The 14423-nt window shown below is 37.2% G+C and overlaps 1 protein-coding gene across 1 annotated transcript in view; it reads right to left on the reverse strand.

Annotated features, from left to right (window-relative positions):
- RXFP1 (relaxin family peptide receptor 1) overlaps positions 1–14423 on the reverse strand; it is a 114294-nt gene that overhangs the window by 33421 nt on the left and 66450 nt on the right. The window contains exons 4-5 of the mRNA XM_053911205.1: positions 4422–4520; positions 540–645 (exon numbers count right to left, since the gene is read on the reverse strand). Of these exons, the coding sequence (XP_053767180.1) occupies positions 540–645; positions 4422–4520 (205 nt within the window). The remainder of the gene's footprint in view (positions 1–539; positions 646–4421; positions 4521–14423) is intronic.

Here is a 14423-nt window from a genome sequence, read left to right on the forward strand (position 1 = left end):
ATATATAAGTTTGAGTTACTTAGACAAGAAAACAATATCCACATCTCCAAGTCAAAGGTGATGCAGAATAGTTAGATTTTAAATGTGAAATTCTGGGAATAGTTTATCTAATTTATTTCACTTGGTTTTATTTTTGTTTATACATAAGTGTATATTAAAATTATGTTCAATAAAGTCTAAAAGATCTCTTTCAATATGTGTCAAGTAAAAACTCAATAACATATGAAAGCTTTACATAATAGTTTAATTGGCAGCTTTTTTACTCAGTAGCTCATACAATTGATGGAATCTTTTGTTTAGATGAAATACGGTGATGCTGCTTCACAGTATTATTATGAGGGACTAAATAAGAATATACGGAATAATTTAGACTGGGGGAAGCATTTAACAAATGCAAAAGAAATATCACAATCAACCACAGAACCATGATATACTCTTTGAATACAAATGCATTATTAATAATGGCAAGGCCTTCATTATGATACAGTTTTACAGGTGTTACTCTGGCTGTCAGGCTGAAGCCATTCTTTTCTACTTACATTGAAGTCACATTTGAAGACACTGATGGAACAGCTCGTAATTTGGTCTCATCACAGTCAAGCTCTAAACCTTGGCAAACACATTGCGTGGGCACAGAACCGACCACTAAATGAAGAAGGGGTAGTAGGGCATGAGGACAGTGAGGGACCAGGAAGAGGAGGGTAATGAAAAGAAAGAAATAAAGAGCTGTGAAAATTATTTAGTACAAAAGTACATCCTGCCTTATCTAAGCTATTTGGGCAGTGCTTTAAATTAAGGTTCTAAAGTTTGCTTTTAATTTACCATTCAAATGGTGCAAACATTAAGATATGAAAATATACAGATTTAAATAGCAGACTGTAATTTTCCATCTATTGCAAATGAATGAAGTCATTTGCTCCTACTCACCTTGGGAGAGAAGCTATGTGTGAGGGTCATATGATAGGATGTGATGGGCTTCCATGTCCATATTGAAGCTGCTACTTAAGAAGAAAGTATTTACTGATAGCATAATGAAACCTTTAAGGGAGAACTAAATCATTTTTAACTATCATGAAAGGGGAGAACTAAACACTGAGCTACAGTGCTAGTAGATTTTTTTTTTCTGAAAAATTCAGGAGTTTTTCACAGGATTTTTAAGTGATCTTTTGGCTTTTGTAAGGATGTAAGATACCTAAAACTTAATTTATGGGAGTGAACTTTTTTTTTTTACATAAAGCTATTCTATTCGTATTAATGGGTGTGGAAAGCGGGAGAATGGGATATATGCCTTTGGCCATTATGTGGGGCTAGACGCTGGAGTGATAGTCTTAAAGATGTGATCCATTATTTCTATCGTCTCTGAGAGACTTGCAATGATGTGTTCACACAGCTAAACAGTAAAATGGGATTAGTATTAGGCACAATAAATATAGTCTGATTCCTGCCTGGATGAGGAATACATGATTACTGAGGGCGATTAGGAGTGCTTCCCCTCCACATTTACTTTGAAGCCCTGAACTGCCCAGCAGAGATCACAGGCCCAGATGTCTAGAGAGAGCAGGCAAAGCAGGTGTGGGCTGTGTCTGGATGTCCCAGTGGAACAGCTTCCTTCTTCTCATTGTTGCCATATTAGGATAGGACCATGTATAGTTAAGTCAACTAACTTCTCCAAAGATGCCAGAAATACAATGTTTTTTCTATAATTACCTATTTTAAAAATGATAAAAGCTAACAACATTTAAAAAGATCATAGGGCAAACAAAGCTTTTTATGGGCCTTTCCTGCTTGCAGGATCCCAATTTTGACTGTTACAGTAAAGCTTCCAGAGCATAGAAATGTGTCTTCCTGGCAAAGCAGAGATGCCCGTGACAAAGCTGGTGGATGACCGCTCGTGAGCACAACTGACTGCAGCCTCTGAAGTAGTAATGTCTCTCTTCTGCTCAGATACGGGACGACAGGTGTTCTTCCTCTTCTTCCAAATAACTCTGCAGACATTTTTACAAGATCACGAGAGATCAAGATAATAACTTAGGTTTTGTGTTTTTTGTAAACAGAGTCTCCGCCAAGAACTTTTAAACAGTTTTATAGCGGTAAGTCACTCTTTTGGTTATGGACCTCTGAAAACTGATTCTGACTCTCTACATAAAAGCCATTCTAACGTGGGTGTGTTTATGTTGTGTGGAAGGAATGGCGAGGGTTTGGCAGGAAGACGGGGGTCCTGAGAGAGTAAGAAGGGCAGTGAGACTAGTGTTAATTCCAGTGTGTTTTTCTATTTATCGAAGGAGAGTTAAGGTAATCCATACATGTTGATTACAGGGTTACCTATAACAGGGGAAAAACCTAAATATCCAACAACAAAAGAATCATTAAATAAATTCTGTCAACTTAAAAATATGTTATAGTGTATTTTTAAAACATTTGTAATAGTAATATATATGTTTATAATAATATAAGCATAGTGTATACTTTTAGATTATGCTAACATGCCAATTGAAAACATGATAAAAATGATTTATACAGGAGATTTTAACTATGTTAAGATAAAAAAGGATGAGTAATGCACCAGCTGCTAGTTAATGAATTATGGTTGAGTAAAGAATTCTTTTCAAATCTCTGTACATTCCAATTCCTCCAATTTAAACTTTATTAATATATTAGTTATTGGTAAACGTATTTTCCATGACACTGACCTTGAGAGGTGACTTTATAAATGTGATGTCCTCAAATTCCTTCATTCAGGCAAAAAATGATTATGGCCATCCTCAGCTTAATTTCCAATAAATCCTTATAATAATCTGATTCAGATAAGGTGGCACAATAGGAACCTTAATTCAAGTATCACTCCCAAATTTACACTACACTTTCTATACCATTTTGCATTGCTTTTGAGTTTCAACAAGATATTTAGTTATTACCATTTTCCCTTGAATTGTCTTTTCAAAAACTAGTTAAAAATTATAGATTTGTTCTTTACTAAATACCAATACAAATTACCTCTGTATTTTTGATACATCATTTATTGTGTAGCTCTATTCCTGTTGTATAATTATATTTGTGACAAATTTCCCTCAGAATTCAGGATCAAGCAAAAATTTATTTCTCTTGCTTAATGATCTGCTTTCCTCCCATTTGTTTATTTTACTTTACAAACCAGACTCAGAAAGTTATGTAGTTCACTTGCCCCCCTTCTTTGACCTACTGACTACAAAATTCAGAACCAAGCTTTAGATGCAGCTACCGAAGTTTCCTCCGTGAGGATTTCCTTATTTTTCTTTGCCATTTCCTTTCCCATTCACCATGGAGTTTTTGTCTTTTATGTTATGTTAATGGTTTAAGTCTGTGAGTAGCCATATTTTTATTGTGAACTGACTAAAATCCTTTTGGGAATAAGCTGAGACACAAAAAGATTCCATTACAATTTAAGAAGGGAAAAGTATACGGAAAAAAACAAAAAGAAAAGAAAAACTATGTTTTGAGATAACGTGGCTTCATCTATTAACTTTTTTCATTACATTAGCAGTTAAATTATACCTGTTAATGTTTTTCTTTCCCTACAGCTTTTAGCTTTTCAATGATCAAGTAACTGGTCTTCACATTCGGGGAAACAACACGAGCCTGAGACAACTACTGAGTAACCTGGGAGACTTGCAGAATTGTTAGTGGTTTTTGTTAATCGCATCTGAGTAGTAAAGACGAAGATATTGAAAATAAAAACAAAAGGTATAATTTATAATCTGTGGTAGAAAATAAGGGAAACAGTGTAAAGGATTCTCCCACCTCGACCCCACTTTTTAACTAAGGTTCGAAAAGCTAGGATGAAAATTATTGTATAATTCCAAGGATGAAAATTATTGTGTAATTCCAAGGCACCAATTTAAATTTGCACAATTTATTAGAATACACTAAATTTATTTAAAAGATCTTCCTGATCTAAAATATTATCAAATTAATCCTCAAATTTATACCCTCCCTTATCACTCCAGTGTTTTTGCAAGTTCTTGATATACCACTAAACATAGCAGGTTATAATTAATGTCTTTTTATTGTAGCTCTAAAGAACAGTTTCGACCTCAGGAGATTTTTCACTTACAAGGCTTAAAATCCAAACAACTTTTATGCTCTTCTATTTTCACAGTTTCCTTTACATCAGAGTTTATAGTGATTGTAAAAAGAGGACATATAAAAGGGCAACTCGACTGACAGGGTTTTTGTTTACAACAATACCTAGCATGATTGATTACATTTACACGAAGATCCCTGAGCTATTTTCAAATAAGATTCTCAAATTAAGACTGCATGTCTAATGGAGTTTGCAACAGGAAATCTCTAACTTTTTTTTTAAATGTTGGATCCAACTTTTAAGACATGGTGTCTTCTTATGAACTCATGGAAAAGGAGACTCCACCCCTCTGATTACTTACAGCATTTCGGTGTTTCTAGCTCAAAGAGATATGGAAAGGCCGTTCTGTTGTAAGTGAGAAAGTGCTCCCCAAATAGCAAAGGCCATCCACTGTCATCTCCTAAAATAAAAACCAGAGAGCAGAAAAGTTCAAGAAACCAGAAATATTCCAGTGTGTTCGAAAAATAGGTTCTCACTTTAAAACAAAATGAGAGATTCTGTTGTCTGACAGCTGTCGTAGGGGAGGGGGAAGGTGAGGACTGGATGAAAGAAGGTGAAGGGATTAGCAAAAGAACTTACGTGCGTAACCACAGACAGACAACAGGGTGGCCATGGCCAGAGAGAAGGAGGGCAGGGGCTGGGTGGGGGTGGGCAAAGGGGGGTAAAAATAAGTGAGTGATTCTCAAATTTAGTGAGATAAACATTATCTGGGAGCTTGTTTCAAGTGTGAATTTCTGGCCTCGCTTCTACAGATCCTGATTTTATATGTCTGAGATGGGTCTCCCAACAGGCACTCTTGGTGATACTTTGGCAAGTAGTGTTTGGACCACACTTTAAGAAACAGTACTTTACTGAAACCTAACACATTGTTCTTGGCATATGTATTATGATTCCCTCTGTCTTTATATATATATTTTATCCTTACTGGATGCCTTTTTTTTTTTTCATTGCTTTTTTAGAGAAAGAGGAAGGGAGAGAGGAAGGAAGAGAGAGAATCATCAATGAGAGCGAGAAGCATCTAGTGGATGCTTCCTGTAAGTGCCTGGACTAGGGATGAACTGCAGCCTGGGTATGAGTCCTAACAATTGAAACTTTTGGTTACAGGAGATGCTCCAATCAACTGAGCAACACCAGCCAGGGCTCTCGTCTTCAATATTAAAACTGATGTTGGAGATATAGTAACATGGATAGAAGGTCAAGATAGTTATATTAAAAAAGAAAGAAAGTGGGCCTTGTTGACTCCTACTCTTCTAGCCCTTTTGAAAATTTTGTAATTATTTAATTTCTGGTTCACATACCTAATGTGGGTTCTGTCTTTTACATTAAACCCTGATAGGTACAGATACTGGCTAAATTAGTCAATTAAAATAAGGTTTAAATGTGACTGGGCATTTAGTTAACATGGGGAGCTCGAGTGGACTCTCATGAATGAGAACAAAGTGGTGCATTTTTTCTGAACCTACGAGTTTCAGTGCAGTTTAGTGTTGTGGTCTCACTGCAGGAATGTTGGTGACACTTTTCAGCTTGTTTCTGCTTTGCCCACAAGTGTTCTGGAGATAGAGTTAAGAGACTTCCAAAGCGTTCTGTTCTACTGGGCTCCAGAATCATCTATGTGTTTCCTTGGCTGTGGTTCAGCTGAGTTGAGTTTTTGGCAAGTTTTTACTTTTAAAAACTTGGTTCATATGTTTAGATATAAAAAAGAAAAATTCTGTGAGATTTAAATTTTCCCATTTTAACAGAGAGAATGAATATTAGTGCTTAGCACTGACAGAACCAATATTTAGCAAGTACCTACTCTACTGTACGGGGTACTTTACTTTATCCTTACAATTACTCTATTTGGTCAATGTTGTCATCTGCATTTACAGATGAAAAAACTGATTCTAAAAAGTTTAAGTGATTCACTAAGACACAGAATTATTTAAAATAACTAAAGAATTAAAACAATTATATTTTTAAAATATTTTTCTAGGCCAAAGAAAATTAATCAGTTTATATTCTACTTGTAGAAGTCCAATTTTTATGTGACATCAGGTTTAAACATTTAATTCTTGCTACTTGTTTTCTATTTTTCTGTTGTCTGTTGCATTTCCATTATTGAGGCTCTTCCATGGGAACTATGTGAATTATACAAAATTTGTAAATAACCAACAGGTAGTTATTCACTGGAATTTAAATTCATTATTATTGTTACTGAAAATCATTAAGGTACTACTAAAACCCAATTTAAAAAATAAATTAATTCTCATATTAATGTTATAAATTTTTGTATATTGATAAATGTTATAAATAAAATATGTGAGTCAGATAAATCATTTGGCTCTGGCTATGTTTGGGTATGTGGAGGCATTGATTATAAATGATTTTTTGGTGTGTACACAGAGTAAGGCTGAAAAGCGGGCTTGCAGGCATACGGAGGCCTTCACCTTGCAGGCTGTTGGTGCCTGTGGCACTTTGTGGGAGAAGGAGATGCACACACGTGTTCATGTTCACGTTCTGACACACCTACGTAGACCTCAGAAAACAGGCGGGAATGAGGTGAGGTGACAGCATCCCAGAACACAGGGCTCTTTCGCTGGGTGGCGCTGCACTGCTGCTGTGAAATTCATGGGACGAGGAGGCCGGGTGACTGGCACGAGATGCTGATTTTTCTCGCACTCTGGTTATTTATTTATTTACTTATTTGTGTTATCCTCACCCAAGGACATGCTTATGATTTTAGAGAGAGGAGGAGGGAGGAGGAAGAGAGAGAAGAAGAGAAACACTGATGTGAGACAGAGACATGGATTGGTCCTGCAACCCAGGCATGTGCCCTGACCGGGAATCCAACCCTTGACTTTTCCATTGGCCGGACAGCCCCCAACCAACAGAGCCACACCAGTCAGGAGGGATTCTCAGTCCGTTTTCTTTTGAAGCAGGCCCTGGATCTAACTGAAATTTACAAATAAACGATTTCAATTCGTTGCATTTTTTAAAACCATTAACAGATACTGTAATGCTTAAAATCATGGGCTTTGTGCTCTTTCCTAATCCTTTGTCTCCTGCCATCAACTCTCTTGCCCTTCTTCTATTTTAAGGGTTTTGCTCTGTGTGGTATTCATCGAAACACATTAGTCCAACAAATCCAAATGAGGTATTTATTTGTGTTGCTTTTCTTCTCTCTCTTTCTTAATCCTCCTGCTTTGTTCTTCTTTTGTACCTCATTGTATCTCCTCCCACCCCCACACAGTTGTAAAGAAAGAGGGAAAGAGAACAGAGGTGATGTCAGAAAGGAAGTGGGGAATTGTAGAATGCAGAAAAAGACAGGACAAACCTGCTTATGTTTCCCCTCGTCATAGCATATATTATGTGTGGACAGCAACATCTCAAACAAGTTTTTAGTTGTTAGGTTTTACCTTCCCCTCTGCCTTTCCAAAGCCTTTTCCTTCTCCCACAAGAAGCCAGGAATAGAGAACACAGGACATGTAACCAAAATGACAAAGTTGGAAAATTATCATTTTTAAAAAACAGCTTTTGGTATTTATATGTGTGTCTATATTTTAAATCCTGTATCCTATTTTAAGAATGTATTGGGCAATGAGCAGAATGGTTTTTCACACTTTAGCAATTATCCTACTGAAATTTGATTCCTGATTTTTTTTTTTTGAGACAACATAGGTCAGTATAAAGAGCGCTGTACTAAGAGCATATTGTTAGATTTGCTTTCCACAGCATTGTTACAAAATGTATACATTCACTAAACAAGATCTTTTTAGCTAAAAATGAATGTAATATTGCCATGAATAAAAATTAATGACATAAATAAAAAAATCTGCTCTTGCATACTACGTGAACTCAATAGATATTTATGTATTGAGTGAATGAATGAATGGATGGATGGATGAATGATGAAGCTCTGTCCTCAAAGATACTTAGAGAAAACCCAGTTTCCCTTCTGCTACAATAACATTTGGGAACCTAAGGTACTTATCAAAAACACAGGTTTTCCGGCTCTGGTACCAGAGATTCTGATTTACTTGGTGAATATGGGGCCCTGAGCATCTCTTTTCCATAAGCGCCCTTCGTGAGTCTTAGTACCAGTTTTGGAGGAACTGCATTGTGAGATTCATCCCATCAGTGTTCTTACATTGCAGGGGAGGACAGCTAGCACTAGTAATGGAAAAGCCTGTCAACCCGACGGAGCATATTTCTTTACTTTAGCAGAGTTAACAATTGGGTGGGCCAAAACACTCAAATACGATTAATGCAAGTGGCCCCATTAGATTAATGGAATTTAAGGGCACTTTGCTTATAGCTCTCTTATTACACTGATTGTAATTGTTTTACACTATGCTTATTTATATATGTACTTTATTTCCTTATGAGAATATGGTTGGAAAAAACTTCTTAACCTATGTATTTTTTATATGCCTCAGTGACTACTAAGGTGCTTTTCATATAGTTAAAATGTGGCTATTACTAGTTCTCATGAGGTGTATAAAGTATATAAACTATAAAACATTATTACTCCAAGTATTAGTTATAGTTTAACTTTTATTTTTTAAAAAAAGGGCTAGACCCACCAATTTGAATTCTGGACTATGCCTCTCCCTCTCCCAAGTTCTCAGATTCCCGTAGCATTGTCATGGGGGGGAAAGGCAGGTTTTAAGGGACGAGGTCTGGATGGACATTGTGGGAAAAAGTCCAAGTTTGCTGAATGCACTAATTTGTCATGGTTCTGGATTAGGCTGTTCTCAGATAGTTCCCCAGGATTCTCCTTAAGAAGAGAGCTCTGCAGTGAAATATATTTGAGAAATACTGCATTTTATCTCCCCACTTGGAATTAATAATACATGCTCGTATGATGAAAGGAGAACTCAGGCAGTATAGAAATATCTTTGATTTTGTTCAACAACTTTAATAAGATTCCATAGTTTGGAAAGTGTCTGCTTTTGCATTTGCACGAGAGTATGTCTAGATCAGCAGTTTTCCAAGTGTAGGTCCAGGACCAGCAGCATCAGCATTTCCTGCGAATTTCAAAGAAAAACAGTCTCTTGGGCTCTCCACTAGAGGCACTGAATCAGAAATTCTGAAAATGGGACTTGGCAACGGTATTTTAACAAGCCCTCCAGCTGATGCGATGCCCCTTGAAGTTTGAAAACCATTGCTCTAGACTAATTAATCAACTTTCTAGGTATTCTGAATTGGGTGATAAAATTGTTTGCATTGGGAAGTGAAGCATTTCATAACTTTTTTTCTTTTAAAGATTTTTATTTATTTATTTTTAGAGAGAGGGGAAAGAAAGGAGAGAAGAATGTGTGGTTGCTTCTCTCATGCCCCCTACTGGTGACCTGGTCTGCAACCCAGGCATGTGCCCTAACTGGGAATCAAACTAGCGACACTTTGGTTCACAGTCTGGCATTCAGTCCACTGAGCCACACCAGCCAGAGCTCATCTCCTAACTTTAACAGGTGTGATATTCACCTGCAGTGTTTATTAAAGTGCAGATTTCTGGACTCCACTCCTACCTACTATATCAGTGGTTCTGAGGATGGGGCTCAGGACTCCGCACCTTTCACCAGCCCCCAGGGAACCCTGCTGCCCCTTGTGCTCAGAGCAAGCCATCCCCCAGGCTCCTGTAAATATGTATAAGCCACTCCCACATTCCCTTACATAGATTTTGATAACCAAAAGTTGAGGGACTTGTGACTGTGTTGGAGAGGGGGACAGAACAAAGGAGGGTGGGATGATACTGTGTGTTAAATGGTCTCTTTTACTTAAATAAAGACATAAATCCTATTGGTTATAAAGTACTCATATACATGCTTAGAAATGTATGTATGAACAGCTGGTTAATCTCCAAAGTTCAGGTTTATGCAAAGCAGAGCATTCCTGATTCTAAGATATTTATTCTCAGCACTCATTCTTGGGGCACAGTGGAACATCTTTTTCTCAGAAAGTAATGATCCCCAGAGGCGAGGTGCCCTGGGCCATTAGAATAAACCTCCAGATGCAGCCTGACCGGGCAGAGCAATTCATCAGACCAGCTGTGTGAAATGTCCTTGAATTGGAATGACAACAGCAGTTGCTGGCCAGAGTGTATTTGCCTCTTTTGGGGCTTTCAGCAACTTTGGAAACAACTCTTTGAAGAAATTAAGGGGTGCGACATTATCCTGAGCAATTTTCAAGAAAATTGAGGCAAGTGTCCTGAGATGGAATATCTTTATGGAGTTAACCCAAACGTCATTTAAGCATCATAGGATAAACAGATAAACATATCTGAGGTCGAAACATGGCTTATGTTATAGAAAAGTCAAGGGTTCAGTTACTTAGGTATTTCCAAAGTTAGTTTGAGAATAATAAATAGAAAACCAATCATTTTTCAACATATAATGCATGGTTGTGTACTAACACACATATTTATGGCCCATGTCACATTTCCTCCTGTGTTTTTTAACCTTAAAAAAGACAAACCACCACATTTAATGGGCTTTTCTAATGAGAATGTCTGAATTCTACACCAGACTGCCTGGCATTGCCATCACTCTTCCACTGTATAAAAAGCTGTATTTAGGACATGAAGGAATATTTAGTCTTCCAGAATTTCCAATGCAGGCCCAATTAAAAACTAAAAGCTTCCTTGAATACACTTCAAACATTCTTATAATTCCATTAAATATATACATATATATAACCATCACACTTATAAATATAAATACTGTTTATCTAATCTTGATAGCTTAGTAAGTGTGAATCCAGGGACAGGAAAGTATTTTGGGGTATTAAAGTTTTTCTTTCCTTGAATTCCTTGCACTCTTTGCCCTTCTTCCTACAGTAGGCAGCTAACGTCTTCCACTTTAGTTACTTTGGGGAATGGATGATGTAGAAGTTTGCAGATAACAAAGGGTCAAATTCTTAGTATGTGATTGTCAAAGGCCTATGTTTGGGCATTGATGACAGACTTGGAAAAACAAAAAAGGAAAGTGTGCTTTGCTATTCCTAAGCTGGACAAGAGATGTGGACCAGGGAGGGAGAGCGGATGGGTCTTCTTTCCCTTCCTTTTCCCTGGGATGAATTTGGGTAAAACCAGAAATTCTTACCTCATTACCTCTACAAGACCCTATTTTCATATAAGGTCACATTCTGAGGTCCTGGGTGGACATTAACGTTTAGCGAATATAACCTACTATACCATCCAAAATGTATTAGGAGAAGTTTCCATTTCCCCTGTGGATTATAGAAACACAAACATGGACACAGAGCAACCAAGGCCTTCTTCCTTTTCCTGTAGACAAGACTGCCAAAGTGCCGAGCAGGTGAGGGATGTGCAAAGAGAGCCTACAGAGCTGAGGCACCGGAGCTCGCATCTTTACGGTGGAGTAAGTAACACGACCTGCCACCAGCCCGAGAATGAGGTGGGCGTGTTCTACTGCAACAGGGAACCCTTTTTGTACAGCCATCTTGTTATAATGTAGAAGGAGGAATGCTAGCAAATTTTAATCTGGAAATGCAAAGACTTCCTTTTAAACATAAATTCAGGTATAGCGAATACATTCCACAGCATTTGATGCTACATTAATAATTTATTTTTACTACTAAGTTAGCACTCAGTTTAAAATGGACATAAATGATTCCTGAATGAGAGTCCTCACCTTTCTCTAATCAGGTTCCTTTGCTATTTACTCAGATGTGTTCCCCGAAGTATCTGAAAAAGGAAAAGGTCCCTCTTTTTTTGATTTGTCCTTGTCTCACCAAACACTGCTCTAAGGACTCTGAGACGTGTTTTTGGCCTCTACTCTGCATCTGTGACAGTTCTGAGCAGAGATGAAAAATCAATTAGTGACATGACAAAAACATGAAAGTTACATGGGAAGTATTCACATATCAAATGGTATAACTTAGGGGAAATTTGTACACTTCCACATTGACGTTTATCAGTCATGATCAAAGTTATTACAAAAATGGTGCAATCGACTTTGACATATATATGTCTATATATACATAATTTGTATTACCCACATATTTTAGAAAGAAAGGGATGCCTGTGAATTTAGCTGAAAACTTTTAAATCTATTGTTTTTGCTTACATTGTATTCATGAAAAAGTTCATTGATTTGATGTCTTATGCTTTTTGAAATGACAATTTTTTACATTCAGTAAAGTGTTTTGTTATAATGAAATTATGGGTTTTCTAAGAAAAGTAGAAGCTTAATACTAAAAGTACTTGTTTAAGATGCCTGTGATAATAAAAAAGTAACGGTTCTTTAAAAATATAATTAGTTTATATTATCGTTCAATATATGGGGAGTCAATTTAATTATTTGATGGTGTTTCACTTTTTAAAAATTTCCTGCAATTTTATTAGCATTATTTCCTTTGACTTATTTCTCCATTTTAATGAATATTATTGGTGTCAATGTTTAAATACTTTAAGAGAATAAAGGACAGCTTTTTGAGGCTATGTTTTAAGATGTATTTTAAAAGATTCATTTAAAGAAAAAGTCTTCCTATCCATTAAGAAAAGATTTTTTTGATTTGACAATATACCATTAAGTTATAAGTGATCACTCTAAAAGTGATTTTAGCTGTGTTTTTTAAATTTATATGTCAAGATATTGCATTTTATGGGATTGTAACTATATTTAATGCTGCTTGTTCAAATAAGCCTGAGGTTTCCATAATCTGAAAAGAACTACCTTTCTGACAATTTAATTAGCATTAAGCAGAATTTAAATATGGATGTCTTAAAAACGAACAGCCTGGAGAACATAAATTACCCAAATACTATAAAATAAAGGAGAAAACCTCACAACTGGTGAAGAAAATTAAAGTAATAAGAAACAAGAAGAAATAACTACATCTCATAATTTTTAGTCACTTGGACTCTACAGACGGTGGTGACCTTCTGCCCGTCTTCCTGCGAAGTTCCAGCAGACTCCTGCTCGGAGAACAGCGGCAGCATGCCAACTGGTCGTCTTGGAGATTTTGAGTGGAGTTCAATTTTTTTTTTTTTTTTGTATTTTCAGTTGCCTATAACTAGCAGAGTGTCTATTTTTCTTATAGAGACTAAAACATTTTAGATAATTGATAATAATTTAGTTGGTAAGTTAAAATGCTTGTATATCATCTTGAAAATGTGATTCAACCCCTGGCTGGTGTGGCTTAGTGGATTGAGCACCAGCCTGCGAACCAAAATGTCACTGGTTCGATTCCCAGTCAGGGCGTATGCCCAGGTTGCAGACCAGGTTGGGAGTATACGAGAGGCAGCCAATAGATGTTTCTCTTGCACATTAGCATTTCTCTTCCTTTCTTTAAGAAAAAAAATAAATTAAAACACGATTCTAGTTTATTTCTGCTATTGGTACCATTTCACATCCTGATTTTCTGCTCACTTGGGTTTAGGTCGGTGGTTCTCAGAATCCACTGTGCATCGGGATGACAGGAAGATCTCACTGAAACATCGCTGAGCCACCAGCAGAGTTTCTGATTCAGTGGGTCTCTCGGCAGCAGGAGGGGTCCATCTTACTTCTGGAAACAGGTCTGGCCTTGAGACTTGCCTCAGTAAGGATTGTGGTGGAAGTGCCCTGTGGCTTCAAAAGGCCTTGCAGACTTCCACTGCACTCCTGGGTGCCGTGTGTCTACCATGAGAACAAGCCCGGCTTAACCTGCTGGAAGACCAGAGCTCAGTCTCAGCCCAGGTCTCAGGTACGATGACAAAGCTGATATGCAGAAAACTATGTGGCTCATCTCAGACAAACCAGGCCTGAGCTGCTGACCCAGAGAACTGCTGGCTAAGTAAGTGGTTACTAGTTCTTAACTCACTAAGTTTGTGATATAGTTATAGCTGACTCACACACAAGCTAACACCTACTGAGTGAGCACTAATTATATGTCAGACACTCTGCTAAACATCGTAAGTACATTAGATCGTATTGAGATCGTATTGAATCCTCTTAACAACCCATGAATACAAATACTCGTATTATCCCCATTTTGCATGAAGAAAACAGCCGTGTTTACCCTCCTCATAGGAAGAATTTATGCTCAGGCCTTGCACACCTGATCATTACACTCCAACGCCCTCCTGCCTTCTGTATTGGGAATTTGCTGGTCCGTGAACCCTGAACAATTTATATAACTTTAAAGGATACAACTTTATGGATTGTTACTTTTGTTACTTGGTCTCTTTAAATTTAACACTAAGGTAAGAGTTTCTAAATGTTTTCCATGGAGAAACTACTTGGGAGGTGAATTTGCTGCTCACACCAGGTTCCCATTCCTGCCTCTTGCCAACATTTCAATGGGGGATTAGGGAGGACTCTCT

The sequence above is a fragment of the Desmodus rotundus genome, chromosome 9, assembly GCF_022682495.2.
Source record: "Desmodus rotundus isolate HL8 chromosome 9, HLdesRot8A.1, whole genome shotgun sequence".
NCBI classification, from domain to species: Eukaryota; Metazoa; Chordata; class Mammalia; order Chiroptera; family Phyllostomidae; genus Desmodus; species Desmodus rotundus.